The sequence below is a fragment of the Filicampus tigris genome, chromosome 9 (genome assembly GCF_054856515.1).
Source record: "Filicampus tigris isolate MCC_2025a chromosome 9, RoL_Ftig_1.0, whole genome shotgun sequence".
Taxonomy (NCBI): domain Eukaryota; kingdom Metazoa; phylum Chordata; class Actinopteri; order Syngnathiformes; family Syngnathidae; genus Filicampus; species Filicampus tigris.
This window is the reverse complement of record NC_141225.1, coordinates 8,982,132-9,005,482: the sequence shown is the minus strand read 5'-3', so window position 1 is coordinate 9,005,482 and position 23,351 is coordinate 8,982,132. Positions and strand designations below refer to the sequence as shown.

Genomic DNA, 23,351 nt, shown 5'->3' with positions numbered 1-23,351 from the left:
AAGGCTGCATATAAACCTGCATTACATATTGACTTTACAACGGGCAGGATAACATGTATAGTGTATATCATATCCCATCTTATTTTAAGCCACATAAAGAAACATAAAGATAAATCCTAAAAGCTATTAGAATGCATGAATAATTTAAACGGTTAAAATCTAACATTTTCATAAATAAGTAATTAAAATAGTATGATAAAGACAATTTGACTGTCTACCAATATACATCCATACAAAATGGTGTACTGTTGCTTTAAGACACTGGCTGGGGTCTTGCATCAGCCACACGTATGGAGCTGAGAGCGGGGAAGAGAACAAAGAGATAATTATAACCGAATACATAAATACTTTTGGAGACTTGGAAACAACAAACAACTACACAGTCGGTGATAAATAAAAGACTTATTTAATTGATCTACAACCGTTTTGTTGAGTTTAAAGTTATTTTACCGTAACTTTCTTGTATGCTACATGTGTAAATGTTAACTAAATGTTACCATTGTAGCTCGGTGGAAATGATGTGTACTAAGATCACAATTAATTTCCTCCATAAATGCGCCTTATACTCCAGTGCGACTTGTATGGTTTTTTTCTACTTTATTATGCATTTTATGGCTGGTGCGACTTGTACTCCGCAGCGACGTATAGTCCGGAAAATACAGTAGGTTGAGTAGTTAGTTATAGAATGTGGCAGGATTGTGACGAGGACTGCAACTATTGAATATTTTAGTAATTAAATAGTTGAGTATTCTGACATATTTTTATTTGGTCGGTCAAAGAGCAATTATGACTATAGTAGAGAAAATAAGACGTTTAACTTAATAATGAATACAAACACAAGTTCTGTTTAAACTTCGCATTTCTTGTAATTATCAAAACATTCTCTATTTTCATGTTGCTCTCCACTGCCGCTGCTTGTTCGCATGTATGGTTGTTCAATGGCAGGGTTGTTTTTGCAATTTGCTGTACTGTTTTGAAGTCAAAACCCACAATTGTTCCGTTTGATGGAAATGGGGCTAAAGGTTTTACAAATGAATTCTAGCCTTTGTTTCTCAAATTCCAGCTTCATTATGTAATTATGAATAGAATCCATTCCAAGATGCTGCTTGCAATTTAGTCCGAACATGACCTGCTCTACTCTGATGTCCCGCTGATCTACAATTCTCATTGTCCCTCTCGGGCCCGGCTGACAATTAGCCGGACGACAAGTGATATGGCACATAAGCACAGCAGCTGTGTGGGTGAAAGCTGGATTATGATCGCCAGAACTATTGTTCTCATTTATATCACGACTTTCAAAAGTTATGAATATGGACAGCTTATCATAGTTTTGCACTTTCTGACATCTTCACTGCCTATAGAAGGCATGTGTTGCTGATCCATTGATGTGATGCTGTTTCGCATCCAATGAAGCCATACTGCTTCTGGATCAGACAAAAAAGATTTTCAGTCCAAAAGCACACCTTTTCTTTAATAGCCAGATTGAATCTCTCAGGATGCATTCCTTCATTCTTTTTATCTGTCAGATCATCGGTCTTGCCTGTCACTTCACTCTCATCCCTTCCGCCTAAAAATTCTTTAATTAAAAAGGTCAGCAGCAGGTTGTCGAGTCTCTGTTCAAAATTAGAACATTTTACTTCAGTTCCTTGGGTTAGATTTTTATGTGTGATTGGAAAAAAATGTCTAATTAGTGTTAGTAATGTGAAGCAAAAGTCACAGTCAAACCTCTACAAGTTGAATTAAGGACAGTGCGTGTTGTGACTACATGGCAAAGTAGACATGATCAGCTAGACTGGGTGAAGATCCTGAGCCGCTTTACAGCAGTGGCTGGATGACTGACTTCACTGTCTGAAACATTACAATGTAGAAAAACACTCCCATCCCTCACATGTGCAATGACCCTGCTATCATGTCAAAGCTGAAACTGGCCCAATCAAAACAAAATCTCTGCCTCAGAGCTTTGCAGACATCTTTTTTGCACACTGACTAACTTTAGTACAGACTCACACACCACTCTGTGGAGAAATATTGTAAGTTGGCGTGATGCTGGAGAGTGTCAAAAATTGGAAACATTTCACACTTAAAAAATAAAATAAAGTGCCATGTGTGTACTGCAAAGCAGAGCGAACTAATGTACTACATCGCCGTCACACGGTATCGAGGTTAGCTAATTTAATATAGCCTACCACAACTTGTTCGAATGTAATGTAATTGACAAGAATAATACCTGCGCCTCACATGCACATTTGATTGCTTAAAAATGCCCAACTCATTTTTTTTAATTAAGCGATGTGATAACCGGGAGAAGAAGCTATTCTAAAAATATTCAATAGCTGGAGCCCTAGTATGAAGTGCTGCCTCCATGAGTGAAAATGGAATTAGTGTTTTTACACTCGATCACTTTTTCTCAACATTCTGAGCTCTGCTTACAGATGTATAAATCCGTGTTTGTCTGTTCAACTCCCTGGAAACAAAATCTGTACTTACTATTGGCCCAGCAGGTTATCGTTCAGTCGCTACTTACGGTACTTACTTGCAAGACACAGGGCCACCCTCTCGGAAGGGCTAATTTCATCAAGACAACAAATAACGTGCTATAATTCTTTTCTTGAGCCTTGTGGTATTTTCACAAAAGGGTATCACAGACATGTTATTGACACCTGGGAACTGTTTTAATATACAATACTTGACATTTGAGAATGTTCTCCATCTGAAGTTGTTTTTTATGCCAAAGGTTTGATGGATTAACAGATTTGTGTGGAGTTCCTGCCAAAAAAACGAACACATTTGAGGTCAACCGTCTTCCCAGTAGAGACGCGAGAAGAGGTTCCACTGTGCGTGTCTTGCTGTCCTCTCATTAAAAACTTGCCAATGGTCACAGTCACACAGCAGTTATCCCGTGGCCCGACCATCTCATGCCGCAGTCCGACTCTGGTCCCGTCCCAAGTCTACGTGCATTATTATCCCTGCTGCGAAAGCTCTGACCCTCTGGACACAAAGCTCGGTTCTTTTTCCTTTGGATCTGCTGGCCCGTGAGCAAATTGCGCTTACGCACAGCAAGGGGACGGATTATCTCACAAAATAACAAAGCCTGATCAAATCGCAACTTTTGCCCGGAGGGCCGTCTCCCTCTGTAGCGTGACGTTTGCTTAGCGGGACCCCTTCTGCACCCCGCTGGCTGTTGCAGGGCCCCTGATAAATTAGCGGCCAGGACTTTGTCACCGTGGACTCGGTTGAACCATCTCGCTGCATGATGCATGAGTACATACTGTGTTTGTGTGTGTGCGTGGATTCATCTTGACTCTCCAGACAGAATGTTGGAGAAGTCTGCATCACGACCTCCTTTATACTCGCCTCTTGTCCACAGGCCAGGTCCTGTTCAAGTTTGCTTCACTTTCACTTTGCGGAATTAGTATAATGAACTCTCCTGACACTATGCAAAGTAATCACATCGGTGCTTTGGCAGAATGTGAATGAGTTTACTTGTCTGAATCAGTGTTCTCCGTATCGCTGCTGTACCTTCGCGGGGTTGGCGGTAAGCCATGATCTTAATGAGATGGGCTATGGGAATAATGAATTTATCTAAATCATTCAGGAGAAGAGAAGCCCTTGACAGACTGACGGACTGACAATGCCTGAACGAAGCACACCTTAAGCGGTCAAACACATTGGCAGCTCGTTATTTATTAACTGTGTATGTTCGCTCATTGTGTACAGGCATTACTGGGCTTGCATGTTGCGCAAACGTTGCTCGTGGGTTCAGTAAAGCCAGTATGTGTTGCTGCACCGTTTGTGTTTGAATGTCTCTTGCTTAACCCATTAAGGCCTAAAGCGCCTGGCTGAACATCTCCCCAAAACCTAAGGACAACTGTAGAATTACCCTCTTAAACCTGAGCTTCTGCCAGAAATTCAACACCTCCAAAATAATTGCTCTCTCAGACCCTGTTGCAGATATAATATACATATATAATATATTTATAATATATAATATGCATATAATTCCAAAAGAATTTGAGAGCTTAGACATGTGTCTTTCACATAGGCTGGAGTTTATTATTATTTATTGTCTCAATCAAAGAATTAACAAGCACATTTTTAACCCCAAAAAATCAAGTGGTAATTACCATCCTCTATTCTATTACAAAGGCGTCGATATCGTCATTGTCTACAAACACATATTTTAACCATATATCACGTTCGACTGATCCACTGGTTCAAAGTACACAAGCGCGTTGTCTGTCACTATCGTTACTTATTTCAGAGCTCCCGCGATGCACGTCCACCATTATGCTCGAAAAGATTCTGCGACATCCACCGAGGCGTCACGACAGCGTGTATATTCTGATGCATTTCATTGGCTAAGAGACCGAGAATTGGATTAAAAAAAGAAAATGACGTAAACTCTCTCCCGGCTTTAAGGGTAGAAAGACGCAACAGCGCTCCCGGCTTTAGTGGTAAAAACGAAGTTATGCGCTCCCAGCCGACGCTATTCTTTAGCCCATTTGTGTATGGCGTTTCTTACTATGGGTTAGCATTAAGACAGCGGATTTAAAGGCAATGTGTAATTATCTTTGTTTGATGTTAAATTTGACAGTAAACTACATATTAGAGTCACAAATAGCTTGAAGCCTCTTTTTTGAAGAATTGTGAGTTGACTTCACTGCAACCATGCGGCGGTCATATGTCAGATTTTTGCTTGCAAGTCCAAAAAAAAAAAAATCTAAAATAAGGCGCTCATCAAAAACTTGTGAGGTCACACGTACAATATCTCAAGGCACCACTGTACGCATGAACATGCTCACGAGTCAAAGACTCTCTGCACCTTCCACTAACAACCCAGGCTAATCTTAACACCGGACATACAAAGATCTCGTACAGTAGGTGATGTACAGTGTCACATCAACAATACTTTCTTGAAGGGTTTGCAAATGCAATGTAGTTACCAGAAAAGCTAACAGTTAGCCTATCTTCTGCTACAATCACATTTTCACACAGTCTGGATTACTTGCAACACAACAAGTTATTTGTAGAGCAAATTTTTCACCGGTGCTAGTGGCCAAGGCAACTAACTGAGACAACAGAAATTCCCAGCTGACAAAATGCCCAAATTGCTGCTTATGAACTTCAACAAATGAGATTCAGCATAAACCAGTTCCATAGGCACGTCCAATAAAAGCTCAAATTTTCAGCCTCTATGTGTATAGAAGATACCCGTCTGCAGAAATCACATTTTGGGAAGTGGTCCAGGAATCTCCACGAAAGGCACACAGTGTGATCACTGATGGTCATGATATACAGCTGGTGTGCACGTGTTGCAACTTTGAAATATTTGCACTTTGTTGTAAGAACTCCACTTTTTCAAAACTTAAGACTTATTGCGGCCAGTAATAGCTTGTTTTACCTTGATTGACCTGAGTACACTGAATGGGCAATCGCAAATGCTTGTGATTTACAATGTTGTTTTGGCTCCAGATATAGTTTTTTTTTGTCTTGTTGGTGCTATAACATTGGGACATTGTTTTCCTGGCATGCTTTACAGAGCCAACCACATGCTTCTGAGGTCGCTGGCTGACCAATGACATTCCAGCCGTTCCCAAGGTTACCAGTGGAAAGAGATGAATGGCTGCTCTTTTAGCAAATTTTCTTACAATACTGATGTCTAATGCCACCTCAAACTTCAAATGGCAAAGACTTGGTTGTAGGACGCTTGTCAGCCTCCAGCGTGTTTGCATTTGAAAACAAGATTTTCCACAGGAAATAATGGGACATTGAATAAATGTCTCACTTCTAACTTGCTTAATAATAACTCATTAAACTGTATTCTTTGTTTTGGTTCAGGGGGCATAGTTGTTCTTGTTTGATTTAATCAGAGGATGACCAAGTCAGACAAGACCATATGCCCGGGAGAAGAGAAAATAATGCTAGTCAGCTATAGATAGTACAGTCCTTGTCGAGTGAAGATAAAAGAGAAGTTGTGAGAAGTATTCTTTTTGAACTACTCTCACTCTCTGATTCCTCTTCTATATGCTTATTGTTCCTTCAAGAATAAGTAAGCTAATCAACTTTTAGCTTAGCCAGGGTTCTTACACATTAAGTAACATTAGCTCTAACATATAATTCCTGTTTTAGTAAAGGAGACACAATGTTGATGGATAAGGCAAAAAAAATCCCTTCTCAGCCTCTGTTGCACATTTTTCCTTAAAATTCTGAATTCAAATTCCAAATTGTTTGATTTAAGATGCATTTCACTTTGGGAACATCACTGCATATTTATGGACTGAAAAATACTTATGTATTTATGTATCATATTACCTTTGTGTGGCAATTTATTGGACCATTTTTGGGCAGATTTTCATAGATAATTTATCCTAAAAATCGTATCCATTAACAAGGGTCGACGTGGTTGCTTCTTCAGTTGTCAGCCACTTTTAAGTTATAAGACTGCCTCCCACAGGAGTGGGGACAAAACTTTCATCGAAAGTCTAGCTTTTATTAGTGACAGAAACACAACTCAGCTGTTGACATAAGTGCTCAACTAGGAGGTGGTAATCTGACATTTATTTTTGTGGGCCTTTTTTTTTGGCAGATGTATGTGCTCCTTGTGTGCTCTTGTTTTTATTTTCATTTTGCTGCCTTGACGCAAAGGCGGAACCAGACATTGTGATCACACATTCTTTCATGCACTGATGACATTTATCAAGTCAAAGTAGCAGGCAGTATTTATTCTGTCATGTTGTCAGCTACGACTGACAACTTGGTGGGGGAATTGATTGGATGTGTTTATAATTATAATTCAAAAGCAAATCATCTGCTGGTACTTTTCCATTACAACTAGTGTTTTGGAAATGGTGCTTTTGGCTTTGGCAGCCTTAAAAGCTTTCCAAAAAAAAAAAAAAAAAATACAAACCTTAGTTTTAAATGAGTGATGTCTAAACTGCATTGGCTGAAAATGACTGGTCAGGATTTGTCAAGGAAAGCTTAGAGGGGGATTCTGTGGAAGAAGGAACTCATATATGCGCACACGCACACACACACACACACACACACACACACACACAAATGCTGTACAAAAGTGGTCTCACTGGCTGCCAGATAAGCTGAAGTAATAACAGTGCCATCTCAGCTAATTTTAGCCTCTGTATTGAATGTACCGCCCCTGGAATTCATGGCAACATTTCTGGCTGGGCTTTGCTGGATGTACCTCGTCTTGTTTTCTGATTCTCTTACTTTCAATTTCCTCTCCTTTCTCTCTCTCTCTCTCTTTCCCAAGTTGTTCATTCCTTGACTCCTTCATAATCCTCCATCCCCAACCCCTCATCTTTTCACCCACAATTAACTCCATTCCGATAGCTGTTTGTGGGTGCAACACTGCCATCTTTCCTTCATCATCTTTGTGAAAATAGAGCTCTATAAAATGTAGGTTCATGGCCCTTTGTATCTCCATGTACGTATATCTCAAAACCAATGACCCTGCCTCATCGCAGATCTTGCTGCTCTTTAATTTCGATTATTTACTGTAGTGGGATAATATGGAGAACAAACATCACCAACCAAAGTGCTAGCCTTGATGTCTGTCTACATGGCGCCATCACCTACTATAGACCAATGCAAATGAAGAACAAATCCTGCATAATTGCCACTTTGTGAAATCGAGTAAAACTCCACTTAAATCCACTCTTGTTCAACCTCAAACATTAAATCTTTGTCCTGCAACATAGAAGACGTTGGCTGCCGCACACAGCAAACATCCAATCGTTTGGCACCAGAGCAAATAGACAGAGGGTCATTTCTGAGACATTAAGTACACAAGTTGATAGCTACTTGAGAAATGTAGCAGGTACCTGTTAATCTTTTGCCACTTAACTCTCAGCCTTCCAACCCCAGCATGCTTGCACAGTGTAGTTGAGATAAGAATTCATGTGACAGTCTTCTACAAGGAAAGACATACAATACAATACAATACAATTTTATTTGTATAGCGCATTTCACAACAGCTACAACTGTAACAACGCACTTTACATACAACAACAAAATAGCCATAATACAACAAGCGAAATCAATAAATTAACACAAAATACTACTTATAATAGACATAGTAAAACAGCAGAAGGTCTGTCAGTCTCAAAAGCCAGAGAATAGAAATGTGTTTTGGTGCGAGGCCATTTAATGATTTAAAGACAAATAGGAGAATCTTAAATTGAACCCTAAAATGCACGGGTAGCCAGTGAAGGGAGGCCAGAATTGGTGTTATGTGCTCCATCTTCTGAGCTCCAGTTAGGAGGCGGCAACATCGTTTTGGACCAACTGGAGACGTTTGAGAGAGGACTGGCCGAATCCAAAATAAAATGCATTACTTTAATCTAGCCGAGATGTAACAAAGGCATTGATTACTGTTTCTAAGTGCTGATGGGAAAGGAGGGGCTTTACCTTAGTCAGCTGTCTAAGATGAAAGAATCTGGACCTTATAACAGCGCTGATATGCTGGCCCAATTTAAGATCACTCAACAAGTTTGAGACTTTTGACTTTAGATATGAAGCCAGGGGGCCCAGGTCAACAGGGTGGGATGTAGAAGAGCCACTGGGGCCGAACACCATAACCTCTGTTTTCTTTTGGATGAAATTAAAGACATTTAGTGACATCCGGGCTTTGATGTCCTCTAGACAGGACAAAAGTGGTCTTAAGGGGAAAGCGTCTTTTTTGCTCAGCGGGACATAGATTTGACAGTCATCTGCATAGCAGTGGAGGGAAGATACTGTGTTTTTGAAGGATGGAACCCAGGGGCAGCAAATACAATGAGAACAACAAGGGCCCCAAAATAGAACCTTGTGGAACACCATACAAGAGGGGGACTCCGAGGAACCTAGGCTAACAGAAAAAGTCCTGCCAGCCAACCACTCTGGAGCGCTTCCACTAATGCCCACTTAGTGTTGCAAACGAGTCAAAAGAATACTGTGGTCGACCGTATCGAATGCTGCAGTCAAATCCAACAAAGCGAGACTTAGGTAGTCTCCAGTGTCATTTGCCAGGAGGGTGTCATTAAAAACACATAACTGGGCTGACTCTGTGCTATGCATCTTCTTGAAGCCTGACTGAAAAACCTCCATGGCATTGTGTTCATCCCAAAAATATTTTAACTGTGAGTGAACCACTTTTTCCAGAATTTTAGAAATAAAAGGCAGATTGGAAATGGGTCTAAAATTTGACAGCACACCTTGATCAAGGCCAGGTTTTTAAGCAGGGGTTGCACTCACTGCAGCATGTTTAAAATGTTGGGGGACTACACCAGAAGACAGGCTGCTGTTGATAATGGCCAAAATCGGTTTACCAATACTCGGGAGAAACTCCTTAAAGAAGTGCGAAGGAACGGAGTTATGCGGGGAGCCAGTTGGATGGATGATTCGAGCAAAACAGTAACTTGGAGAATGAGTGAACACAGTTCAATTTCGACAGCTTTCACATCCCCAGTGGTCATTGCTGTCATTACAATTGCTCAATTCAAACTCTGACATTTTGTGTGACTTCAGAGGCATACTGTACTTTTCCAGAACATTTTGGTGTAAAATTCTGAATTGTACAACTTCATGGCCGTGCGACTTCAGAGATATATGTGTATATATAATGTTCAGACCACTTGTTTTCAATTCATTTTCAGGAGCTCATTCGGGTCCTGGTATTGACATGTCCACTACTGACTAGTTGGGTGCAGCGGAGTAACTCTAACTGTTGCACTTCCATGCCAAAGACAACACATAAAGTTGGACCTTGCACATGATAGTTAACTTCCTGCAATTCTTGCCTACCCTTACTGGTTTGTAGTAGGAAGACATCTCTCCTGTGAATGAATTGAGTTTCTCAACGTGGTCTAAACCGGTGATCAGCCAAGCCATTCGAGCTGCTCCTTCATTTTATATCCCACTGAATCTGTTGTCGACATTTGCCCTACAGCTTAATGTTTTTTTAAACAAAATAGCTGCATGAGAGGCTGCCTGGTTGACTGAGCGTCAGGAATGCAATCTATTTTGGGAACGGTGGAAGCCCCCCTCGCTCGCTCCCGATGTCCCATCCTGGTGTTCTTTTGCTCCGAGCTACATGACTCTTTACCTTCAGCAAGACGAGAGCACTTCACACTTCTTCAGTGAAACCAGATCTCTACCTTCAGCCTTCTGATTTAGTCCCCGGGCTATTTTTACTTGCTGCCAAACTCATACCCCAGACCTTGGCCTGCTGCACCAGAGCTTACTCTGAGTGTGTTGCACATGTGTAAAAATGTGTTAGTGTCATGGTTAAAAAGTACAAGTTGCCTCAGGTTCAGAATAACTCTAAATATCTCTTATGATGAATCTTGTGTAGCTGTATCAAAAGTGCTGCCTTTTCGTAGATGCTCAGCTTTGAGCTCAGCTGTCAGAGACGTATCCCTTCAACAATATGAATACAAGTGCTTACTGATATAAAAGTTGGCAAAGGATACATTGGATGTCAGGAAAACGATTATTCTCAGCGATTATCCTCTGGTTTGGGGTGTGATAAGAGTGATATTTCCTCCTCGTCCTGTGTGTGGTGTTGTGTAGGCCGATATGGTCTGTGTGACTGTGACATCAACGGAACGCTAGCCAGGTAGGAAGCCCCCTGAGCTCTTGCTGTTGTCGGATGTGTGTGTGGTGTGCTGCGGTGGTTATTTCAAGCACACCACACACAGACACACACATACATTATAAGAGGAGTTCAAATCAATAGGCGTGCTTTAGGTAAACTAAATCACCATTTTGTTGATCAAAAGTAGAGGCACAAAAAAGTCTGGAGAACCCCATGCCCAATTAGGCTGTTGTGTTAAAGTGAGATTTTTATTTAGGTAATTTTGATCATTTTCAGGGTTGCTAACCTTCATTAACATACTAGAAGATTTGTCCAACTGGCACCAAGCACCTGGGAACTGGAAGAAACGGCTGATGAAATGGGGAAATGTTGCAATAATCTCCATAACGCATTTTCAGTTGAGGTCTATGTGCAATAAGTACAAGGTTCAAGAATAAGCGCTGTTGAAGCAAGGCAGCATCAAGACCTCATGGGAAAGTCTGTGCAAATAACACATTGAATTTATACATATAGTATGGCCAATGCCCACATAGTGTAGTTATGGCCACTTTAGCCTCAAATTTCCCTGTAATTATGGATACACAGATGCCATTTGTCTTCACTGTCAGTAATGCAGCAGAGCTCCCAGATCGTGAATTTCCCTTTTGAACAGTCCCACGGGTGACAGTTAAGCCAAGGGTGGGGTTGAAAAATAGCTCTTGATAGGACGTCATTTAGATGTGTTTCGTCTGCCATATCAATCCAGTGTGATATAGTGATTTTACGATATCAGTATATGGGTGGGATACATCGCAATATGGATGTAACTGAAGAAGGGATAACTTTTTCCTTAAATAGACAAATCTTCTTGCACATCAAGCATACAAAAACATTGCCCAACTTGCTGTTCTCCAAAATGGAACTCAAGGCCCCACAAAATACACCACAGGCGTTTTGATCCACAAGGATGTCTACTTTTATGCCTCCCTGTGACTCTTTCAGTCTCTCTGTATCTCTTTTTCAAGCTGCCGATGTTGCTCTGTGATACAATAAGCTGAGTGGCCACTTGCGAACATCCTCACAACGGTGAGGTGCTGTTGACCAATCGCTAGGTGTCATCTTGGGGGTGTTGGCTGTTTAAATACCAATTCCAAATGTATTAGTCCAATCATGCATCAAACAGCATGTCACGAATTGTAATTTTTGCCATTCAGCTCCCTGTTAGATAATAGCAAGTCTTGCTCTAATTATAATGCAATTTAGGCTCATCCTGAAATTTCACCTGAAAGCCCAATCTCCCCGTACCTTGGCTATAATGGCATTCATCGCTCTTCATAATAACTCGAAATTGCCGCTTTTGAAAGAACGGCTAAGCTATAAGACCCTCATTGCATTTCAGTCAAGTACATCAAGGAGATGTCAGCCTTTTTCAAGAACTCGGGATCCCCTGGCGGAGCTCTCCCATGGGACTCGCCTCCCCCGACGCCTCAGAAGGGTGCGGCTCTCTTGTCCGCCGAGGCGAAGGAACCCCGCAGCATCCCGCTGAAAATGTGCCAGGTGTCCCGCAAGCAATGCCCCCCTGACACAGAAAACAGGTACATACAAGCGGTTCACTCGGTTTGTTCAGTTTGGATTGGTGAGAAGAGTCAAGATGAGTCAAGAGTCATCTCCTCCTGCCAGGTACTTCGAGGTGGTTTCGCCCAACAGAAAGAACTCTGTGTTCCTGCGGGCCAAAGACCCAGCCATGGCCCAGTCCTGGTACAACGCCATCCAGGCCGGTGCTGCCAACCTTTTACCACAAGTCAAGGACGAGATGAAGAACTTGCAGCCTGGTATGGAAGTCAAACACTTGGGCTGGATTGTAGAACAGGTAAGGAGAGGGATTACAGCACATTTAACATCCACTTTTTCAATAGGAAAAAAGCATTGCAGTTGCAGGAAGTGTCTGAAAATGTCCAAATTGGTGGAGATGCAAATGGATTGTTTGGCAGATGTGTATGCAACATGTAATAAGAACCGGATGAGCTCTATTACCCCATCTGTCATCCTTGCGTCGTGCCTGCTGATTCCTTAAGAGGCTGTCAACAAATGTGTGATGTGTGCAGGCGGTGCAGGGACCCGAGAGGCCCATCCTCGCTGTGCTGACTGACAGAGAGCTGCTTCTCTACCCCGCCTTGCCCGAAAGCAAAGAGGCCATCTGCAGCCCCGCTAAGAGTCACCCTCTCATCACCACCAGGTAGGACATAGATTAACCCGAGAACACTAACGTCGGGTGATTTTCACCCACAATTTTTTTATGGTGATATTTTGTATTGGGAAATTAAAGAAGACAACTTCCAATTTGGCACACAGTGTTGTACTGTTACATAAATTGATGAAAACTGTATTTTATCTGGGATATCATATCAGGTGATTTGTGTTAGCACAAATAGGACCTTCATACAACTGTATGTTTATGATCATAAGGCGGCTGCTGCTTAGTAGAAGTGTTACATGAGCTGTCATGTCAGACCTTATAGACATTCATTCAGTGCATCTGCACTGTATATTCCCCCCTATTTGCTTTTGGCGTATCCCCTGTAATGTAAAAATTTTGCCACACCAAGTCCAGTTCAGTGATGATGGAGTCACATTCTCACTCTTTCCATGTCTGCCTTAGCAGATGTTGAATTCGGAAAACATGAGTGTGATGAGAATTTATGAGTCATACTTCATATGGTTCCACCCTTTTTTATACTTTAACCCTGTACTGTATGTCCTCCTTCTTTCTGCAATTTCCATGCCTGCCGTAGGCTGGTTCACTCCGGCCCGGGGAAAACATCTCCACTCCTGGAATCGGAGCTTTCATTTGGCCTGCGTTCGGGCACCAAGCAAGGTGTGGAGACCCACGTGTTCCGGGTGGATTCCCCCAAGGAGCTGTCGGCGTGGACACACCTACTGGTCGACGGCTGCCACAATGCCGCTGAGCTCATCAAGGAGGTCACGACAGGTACATAGTTGCAACACTGTAGTCAAAGGCGCGTTAATATTAAATACAAGTATAAAATGAAATCAACAATTAAAACACAACACTCACTTACAATTCTCCTTTTTCATCACGTCACAAGCATACGGCAGGGCAGCAAAGCATTTTAGCACATGCATGCAGCGGTTCACACACTACAACGAATCCCTGCCATGAGTAGGCAAATGTTTGACACCCTCCTGAAATGGGTTTGTCATCATATATCGATGTCACAAAATGGCAGCAATGTTCTTAAAGACCATTTCTTCCACCTGCCTTCTCCTTATAATTATTTAACACAAACCACCCCCACAGACGTTCATCGGCTGTATTAGCTAACATACTAGCCTAAATATCATGCTAACACAAATTCGGAAATTTTGTCATTAAAACTTACATTTTGGCACTTACACGCAATAATACATGTTAGGGAATACAGGCAAATTGTAATAGCAAGTAGAATTCATAGGCTATTATTAGTAGCTGAATAGTTCTACAAGGAGAAACATAATTTCACTTTGAGTTTTAAGGGATGGGAAGTAGGGATGGGAAGTAGTCTCTCAAAGTCATTCAAGCCTCCTTCAAATGATTTCCCCACTTTTGATTCTTTTGATGATCACTTTTAGTTTTTGCATTAAATGTTCAAAATGATCCATATCGTGTTTGCTTTTGACACAGCCCACATGTCTACTCTGGAGACATAAACAACCAGCCGGCGTTAGGAATCGGTCATAGAGATAATGACGTCAAGAGTTGTTTACATTATATTGCAGAGAATAAGAAAAGGGACACGATTAGTAGTTTCCTTGGTTTATGTGACTATGAGGAAGACAGTCTAGATAAAGCTTTTTGGGTTTTTTAAAACAGGTATACACGGTACAGTGTAAACTCATAGAAACTTACTTTTATAGTCTTAAAGTGTCCTCTAGTGGTCATATGAGGTGCTGCAACACGCTCTGTATATTGCCGGCAGCATGGTGACCAAGTGGTAATAATGTGGCTTCCTTCCACATCTCAAAATCATGCATTTTAAATTTATGGAAAATTCAAAATTGTCAATGAGTGGGAATGTGAATGAATGTGAATAGTTGTCTCTATGTAATTGGCGCGTGAAAATGGATGAATGACTTTTGTATTGTATCTCATTACATGGACAACAGTAGCGTCTTGTACAGGGCATATAAAGAAAAAGTTTACACCCCTGTTCTATGTCACTTGTTCTTTTATTTGCGAGGTTCTTGCGTTCGGATTCAAACAGTCACATTCAAACAAACAACAAAAAAGTTAAATAGGCGTCATCTCACAACCCTCACCATTTAAAGTACCTCTGCTTACCCCCAAAATAAAGTTCAGCTGTTCTAGTAGGCCTTTCTAGTTTCAACCATTTTTTTCTTTTTATAGTCTGCTATGCTTAAAAAGCATAGAATAAGAGCAGTGTGCACGCAATGGCTTTAAACACTCTGTTACCCCCCCACGGTAGCCTGCAGCTGGAACGGAAAGGAGTGCACCCTGGGTGTGCACATCGACGAGGGCTTCACGCTATTCACAGAAGAGTTGGGCGTCCGCAAGAGCGTCCTGCTGCAGCATCCTTTCGAGCGTCTGAGGATGTCGTCGGATGACGGCGTCCGCATGATGTTCCTTGACTTTGGAGGGCCCGAGGCCGAAATTGTCAGTTAAGCACACAAATTGCTCGTACTGTTTTCCTCATGTTTTTAGTAGCCAGGTGGTTATTTATCGACTCAACTGAAGAGAGTACCAGGCGACTATTAATTTCTCCGTTATGTCAGTAGCTGCCCCTTGTCGAACTTATCATTGAAAAAGAGAAGTGATAGAAGTGAGAACTGATTTCCTTGATAGGATAAAACGTGTACACAATAATGAACTAATCTATCAATATTATTTTATTTTCTTAATACGTACAATATAACAAATGTTATTTGTAGTAAGGTATTAATTAGAATGGTGGAGCTGAAGATTATTTGTTCAAATGCACTTGAATTAATTGTAAATAGTGTTATTCATAGTAATTCTAAGAATATATTTACATATTATTGTAAACATATATATATATATATATATATATATATATATATATATATATATATATATATATATACATATATATATATATATATGGGATTAGACCGTCGTGAGACAGGTTAGTTTTACCCTACTATATATATATATATATATATATATATATATATATATATATATATATATATAGTTAATCGCATTTTTCATAGTTAACTCGTAATTAATCGCATATTTTATTTATTGTAAAAAAAATCCCTTAATTTTTCAGTTATTTTCTTGAATTTTAATACCCTTAACATGAATAAGAGGATTGATTTTATTTTGCAAATACTTTATTAAAGCGAAGTCAACCCAAACATATTATTTTTGAAGAATATGCTCCATGCAAGCCCACTAGTTGAAACAAGGCATTCTGATAAATATTGCGTTTGTGGAATAAGAGTTAATCCACCTGTTTTTAGTCATCACTGGGGGCGGCCATTATGTCACGTCTTTCAACTGAAAATGATATCACAGTTGCTAAGGGCTCACGTAACGACCAATCACAGCTCACCTGTTTTCTGAAACTGAGCCATGATTGGTCGTTATTTGAGCCCTCAGCGCATCTGTGATGTCATTTTCAGTCGACAGAAGTAATAAGATGGCCGACCCCTTAGATGGTAAAAAATGGATGGATTTTACAACTTAACTCATATTCCACAAACACAATATTAATCAGAATGCATTGTTTGAACTAGGGGGCCTGCATAGAACATTTTCTTGAAAATAAAAAAGTTGAGTTGACTTTCACTTCAATTGAAAAAAGAAGCATTGGATTCAACTCACGCGAACAGCCCCTCAGCCCTTTTCTAACACACACACATACACTCACGCGTGCGTCTTTCAGCTGTTACTAAAAGCATGCTACTGAACACCAATTGATTGGCTAACCTTGTCTTGCTTTAGAGAGAAAATATATATGACAAACAACGCTGCATTTTAAGGGCAAGCAAGGAAAGTCTATCCAATCTAAGCAGTCCATGTAACCATAGGATGTATCTGTATGTACAGTTATTTATGTATATGCTGCAGCTACGTATGACCTAAGCTAAATATTAGCTGGCTATGTGCATTTGTGTGTTGAACTTGTTGGTACAATGTTGCAATTAGATGTACTTAGCCGATTCTGACTTTGGGTCATGAGCCGCATCGCGTCATTCTATGGCTAGGCGTCGGCTGAATGAGCCGGCTTCTTCTAAAATAAATGTAATAATGTGTGAACATAGTTTTAATTGGCATTCGATTTCAAAACTAGCTATTCATCGATTTGCTGTGTAAATGTAATATCAGGCGATTTATAATATATTTATCTTGGTTCACAGTCCTAATGGCTCTCCAAAGGAAACCATAACTATGATGTGGATTGCGGCAAAAATGAGTTTGACACTCCTGTAGTACATCATTTATATTGACATATATTACTGTTATTAATAGCAGTAAGGCATATACAATATTAGACAGCAGGGCTTTTTTTCTATGAATGCATTTTAATTTTACTATTATAATTATAATTATCCGTTATTTGGAAATGTACATCTAATAAATATGCAACTTTAATTGTAATAATTATACCGATTACAAATACTATAAATATATGATTAAATTAAAAAAAATAAATCATTAAGTAAATAAGCCTAATATAATAACAATTTCATATTATATACTTCTTTTATTTTATTCAATGTAATTCTTCATTTGAAGTCCCTTAAACATCAGCTTTACAGCCCCGCTTGTAGTTTGACACATGATCATCTGACTCGTGCTAATTAGGTAATATTTTCTGAAGGGCGTCAGCAGGTGTTACTTTGTCTTGTGGCATTTAAAATTTTTTTTTTATTCCATGCACCAGGGGATTCATTGATGAATGTATTGTGTATTTGAGGAAATACGGTAATCCACCAATTTAGGTAAACTACTACAAATCATTATTGGGAAACTAATCACTCCTTTTTTGTCCTCAGCAACTGGACCTTCATTCTTGCCCCAAGACGATTGTGTTCATCATCCACTCGTTTCTCTCCGCGAAGGTCAAGCGACTCGGCCTCCTGGCATGATGACGTCCGCAACATTTGCATTAGGAATATTTGACACATTGACAAAAACAACAACCCAGACTGACTTGAGAGCAGCAAGTGATGACTAAACCTCTTCTCCTCTCTTCCGGCTCGTCCTGGTCTCTCACGGAAGGCCGGCGGACATTTGGGTGTTGAGATTTTTCACAAATGCAGCGCTCATGATTCACGCATTGATTATGCAGCAGCCATTGGCATTCCCCCCCCCCCCCCCCCCCCCAGTTTTGGTAAGCATCCCCTTCACCTTTTATTGATTCACTGTTCTGTATGTATGCGTCATGAATGTCTTGATGGTTGATGTTGGACAAACCTCTATTTAAATAAAAGAAGACAGCTTTAGCGGAATGACGGGAGACTGATCAGTGCGTGATCAAAAATGAATGTAAGGATTCATTAAGTGATGAACTTGTGGATGTTCAAGTTGCCTTCTCACAAAACAACACTCTTTTATGATACCCCCCTGGTTTTATGATAATACTGAATGAGATCGTAATATGACAAAAAATGTCATTAAAGTTATTTTTATTTGACTTGTTTTAGCTTAACTGCAGATTTTGATTAAAACCATTAAGGCAACTAACCAAGAGGGCCTCGTAAATAGATGGACTTCGACTAAAGAAGGGTACACACATGCATTCACGTACTTTTTAGTTAATGTATACTTATTTAATCACTCGAGCACATAAATGGCCTTCTACACAAAGTACTTGTTGTATTCACACAAAACATGAAACATGTCACGTTGAAATCAATCTTTTTGCAACACAAAATATCGACTTGTATTCATAATATATGCGTCAACGCTCTCCAAAAGTAAAATGTGTATTCTTATTTAAAAAAGCAAAGGTGTGCCTTTTAAGGGTTGTTTGTACATAACCAGTAATAAACTTTGGTAACTTTTAACATACATTGTCCTACTGTTTCCTTTATAGGATTCACACGTTTCACAGTTCTAAGGTTTGGGGTGAACATTTCTGCTTAATTGAAGACTCTCAGTTGTCCATAGTTGTGAATGTGAGAGTAAGATGTTGCTTGTCCCAGTGTGCCCTCCGATTGACTGGCGAGACCAGGCCAGCGTGTTCCCCACTTCTCTCGCCAAAAGTCAGCTGGGACGCGCGACCCTCATGAGGACCCGGGTTAAAATTGAAAGAAAATGGATGGATGGGGGCTGATTCACATTTAAAGGGGGTGTCTTGTCATCCTATAAAAAGGGAAACTTTTAAAAATTATTTTTTTAATGTAGTAAAGTCATAACTTCACAATTTCAAAAATAATTCAATACAAATAAATAACTGACGCAAAGGTTGAAAATATTTGATATAATTACATCTTCATACACTATTTCATATTTTACTTCTTACTTATATATATTTTTTTACTTTGGAAGCATATTGAGTTCACATTTATTGAAAATATTCAAAGGTTAATTGAACCACATCACTGTGAAAAATTGCACTGCACACCACCGCAAAAAAATGGTCACTGTCCTGGGTTAGAGGACCCAAATGCAGGGAGGCAGGAGAAGCAGGGCTTACTGAAAAAAAACTATTTATTAACCACAAAACAACAAAGACAAAGTCCGGAAAAATCCCAAACACAAAGCAACAAAGAAACACGAAGAAACAAAACACAACACTAGGAGAAACAAAACAACATGACAGTAAAAATGCATGACGGCGCATACTGAAAACGAGAAACACCTGGACAAAACACAAGGTAGGAGGGAGATGATTGCACTGCACACAGGTGGACACAATCATTGACGAGAAAAAACACAGAAAACAAAACTAAAAAACAACACAGACCAAACATGACAGTCACAAAAATATATTAAAATGATGATGACCTCGTTGTGCATTTAAAACAGCCAAACAACATTGCCTTAATGTTGACTTGCTAGTTTAATGCGAATATATAATGGAAAACGCTGTCAAAGTGGAAAGTCAACACAAACGAATTTTTTTTTTTTTTTCAAGAATATGTTCTATGCAAGCCCACTAGTTGAAACAGGGTATTTTGATAAATGCGTATGTGGAATAAGTTCTTAATCCACTCATTTTTAGCCATCTCCGGGGGCAGCCATTTTGTCTTCTGTCGACTGAAAATGACATTTGAAGAGTCTGCCCCCTTTTTTTACTGTTCACATTTTGCCATCTCGGGCGTACCCATTATTGCGACCTGTGACTATCGGAACACAGTGCTTCGGCCTGGCGGTCCGTTGAGCACCTCGAAGAGTTGCTGCGGTCTCACACAAAGAAATGCTACTCTCATGCAACAGTGGTAAGCCTTAATGGCCCATCTCATCATCGTAAACAAGCAAAAACAAAAGCGCCTGTCATGCGGCCTCTATTCAACAAGGGGGCGTTTATGACATGCACACAGATGCGTACGACGATGATGATGATGGTCGGCAGCGTTAAGTCAGCGGGGTGTGTGATGGAGGCAATTAGCCCTGCTGCTCGCCAATTGTTTTCCCTCTTACATGCTTTTACTGCAACAAGGACGTGTTATCGGCATGGAACAGATGCTGTGTATGCGTGTGCGTGGCAGCATAATGCGAGCTGCGCGTATATCAAAACCATCACATTTGATCACATCTACCCACCCCCTCTTTCTGCTCACCCTCCTCTTGTTGCGGCGTTACCGTGGAAACGGCAGGGGTGCTCTCACATTGGCTTCTGCTGAACTCTGGTGAAATTGGCAATCAGCCTGTCAGATCTGCTGAAGGGGGGGAAGAGATTGTGGGGAGGGGGTGTTGAATATATTTTGATGAACAAGGAGCAGTGGAGACAATGTTGGGATGGGGAGAAATGTGGAACAAGAAGGCGGCGGGGGGAATCTGAATTTCCCAGTTTTGTCGAAAGCGACAGAGCAAACATGATATCTTTGAACAGTGCGGGAATTGCAGACTTTTATACGCTGCTAAAAATAAACAAAAGAGCAGACGATCAACAAATCATTTCATCACACAAAAAGGTGGTTTAAGGACTAAGATAGCATAATTATTTTAATGAAAATGTTTTCATTATTTTAGTGTGTGTTTCAATTCATTTAGGGCATTTACAGCATAACAGCAATGGTAGGGATCTCCTCAACCATTTGTTTGTTTGTTTGTTTAGGATGATCCTTTTTAGGCAAACATACAACTAGTGTTTTATTTTTTTTCATACTTTTCTCCCAAAAGTACTGTTTCTAATAATTATATATCATTTAAAAAAAACAACCTTTTCATTATTTATTAAAATTGAAAAAAAAAAACAGTGATCAGTTATGTGTGTGTGCATTTAATTGTACTTTTATTGTTTTGTTTATTTAATAGATAAAGAAAAAAGTAAGACTTGTCAATGCATATGTTATTTCTGTTATTTATTTACTAGATAAGAAATAGAGACTTTTGATGTAAAGACTTGTTAATGTTGTGTATAATTTATATATATATATATATATATATATATATATATATATATATATAGGGACAGAGAGAGAGAGAGAGAGAGAGAGAGAGAGACAGAGAGAGAGAAAGAGAGAGAGAGAGAGAGAGAGAGAGAGAGAGAGAGATGCTTCAACAAATAAACCAAAAAATGCCAATTAGTGTTAATGGCCTTATACTAACTGAAGAGAAATAAGAATGTATTGTACTTTTTAATGCAAATAAGATCCATTGCCATAATTAACTTAAATTCCTCCATAATTGTGAATCCCCAAAGAACAGCCGAGGAATGAATAAATAAAGACATACATGCGATCCATAACAACACATGAAAAGGTACATAAAAGAAGAAGTCCTAAGGGAGCAGTCCTACATTTGTGTGGTGCATGTGATTTCTCTTCTTTAGATGACTGCCAAATACATGCGGGCTGTGGCCAGAGATTTTTCTTTGTAGCGCAAACTCTCTCAATTGTTCACGTGCACAAACACATGTAGTTTTGTGCATTCACTGAGCAATCCCAAATTGTGTACACGGGCTTCCTCATGTTGTGCATGAAAGAATTTCTGTTGTATTTAATATTTGGGCTCAATGCATCTGCATTTTAATTTGAAGAAGTCTCTCTCTCTTACTTTCTTTCTCATGCTTTCTCTTGCTCATCCCTGAAAGCAGTTATTCTCAGCCAGTGTGCCATGGCACAGTAGTGTGCCGTGAGAGATCATCAGGTGTGCCGTGGGAAATTATCCAATGTCAAATATTTTGACAAAAAAAAAAGTATTTTCTAATTTAAAAGAAAACAGACAGTTTTGTTACATAATTTATTTATGCCGACCATGTATAGTAACAGGCAAAACAATGACATGTTCTTCCACGAGATGACAGAAGGCACATATGACCCTGTATAGCCACTTTTTGTAAATCGTTTTGCTAAGTGGTGTGTCATGAGATTTTTTTCCGATGTGTGTGTGTGTGTGTGCGCCTTGGCTCAATAAAGGTTGAGAAACACTGCCTTAAAGGCCACACACTTTGGAATTTGTCACTGACAAAATGCAATTAAATGTCTTCATTTTATTTTAAAGCTTTTGTTTTATAATTACAACTAAATTCTCATTGAGTTTGCATGCTCTCCCCGTACTTTTTGTTGTTGTTTCTTTACTCTGTGTAACTCAGGCTTCCCACTACACACTCTTAAAAACATGCACGTTAGGTTCATTGAATGTTTAATTGTCCATAGCTGTAAATGTGAATGGTTGTTTTACTTTATGTGCTCTGTGATTGGCTGGTCAGGGTGTACCTAGCTTTTGCCCAAGTCAGCTGACTAGGTGCTAGCTAAATGGAATATGGGTGGATTTATTTTATTTTTTATTTAGTAGTATTTTATTTGTAATATTATGTTTGTTATTAATACTGAACTCGACTTATTTGTTTTTTTTGTATTCATATATTATTTTAATTACCTTTTTATTCTTCATTTTATTTCAATTGATGCATTTTTATGAATATTTTCCATTTATAAATCGAGTTGAGTATTTTATAGATGAGTCCGACAGATGGCACTCGTGTGCCGCGTTAGAGCCAAATCAGTGTGTGGTGGGAGTCAGCAGGGGTCTCTGTGTCTCTATTGAGAGGAAGCACAAAGAAAGACATGACTATTCCTTCAAGTGGAAGTGCAGTCAGGATGGGAGGGGTGGGGGGCGATAACATTTAAGATTTGATTGGAGCTGACCTAATTCCGAACAGGACATTCTACAATATCCAATATTTCTCCTTTTCCTCCCCCCATTTCCTTTCTTTTCCTTCTTGAACACAAAAGGACTAGAGCGAATAAAGAGGCCGAGAGATTAATACCAAAGCATGAGATGAGCAATTCATATTCCAATTCAAAGAGCATGTTATCTATTTTTTCCACGCGCACACACACGCACACACGCACACGCGCACCCCCCCCCCCCCCGCCCCCTCCAACACACACACACACACGCACACGCTCCATTATGGTGACATATTTTCCCCCTTCAAAGCAGGATTGTGGGGAACTTTCCAGGAACAACAATGGAGGTGTCATTTACAGTAAGTGCAGGTGGAACGTTAGTGAGGTGCACATTCCCATCACCTTCCCCAAAAACCGTGTCAAATGTGCGTATGGGATCAAGTGCAGGAGGAAAGGGGAAAAAAAGGCATAAAATGAAAGCTGAGGC

General features: G+C 40.0%; 1 protein-coding gene across 1 annotated transcript in view; it reads left to right on the top strand.

Moving 5' to 3' along the window:
* Positions 1–18,628, top strand: part of snta1 (syntrophin, alpha 1) — a 35,182-nt gene extending 16,554 nt beyond the window's left edge. The window contains exons 3-8 of the mRNA XM_086041826.1: positions 11,973–12,168; positions 12,254–12,443; positions 12,679–12,809; positions 13,366–13,562; positions 15,058–15,245; positions 17,615–18,628. Coding sequence (XP_085897952.1) covers positions 11,973–12,168; positions 12,254–12,443; positions 12,679–12,809; positions 13,366–13,562; positions 15,058–15,245; positions 17,615–17,707 — 995 coding nt within the window. The 3' untranslated portion in view covers positions 17,708–18,628. The remainder of the gene's footprint in view (positions 1–11,972; positions 12,169–12,253; positions 12,444–12,678; positions 12,810–13,365; positions 13,563–15,057; positions 15,246–17,614) is intronic.
* Positions 18,629–23,351: the final 4,723 nt, after the last annotated feature.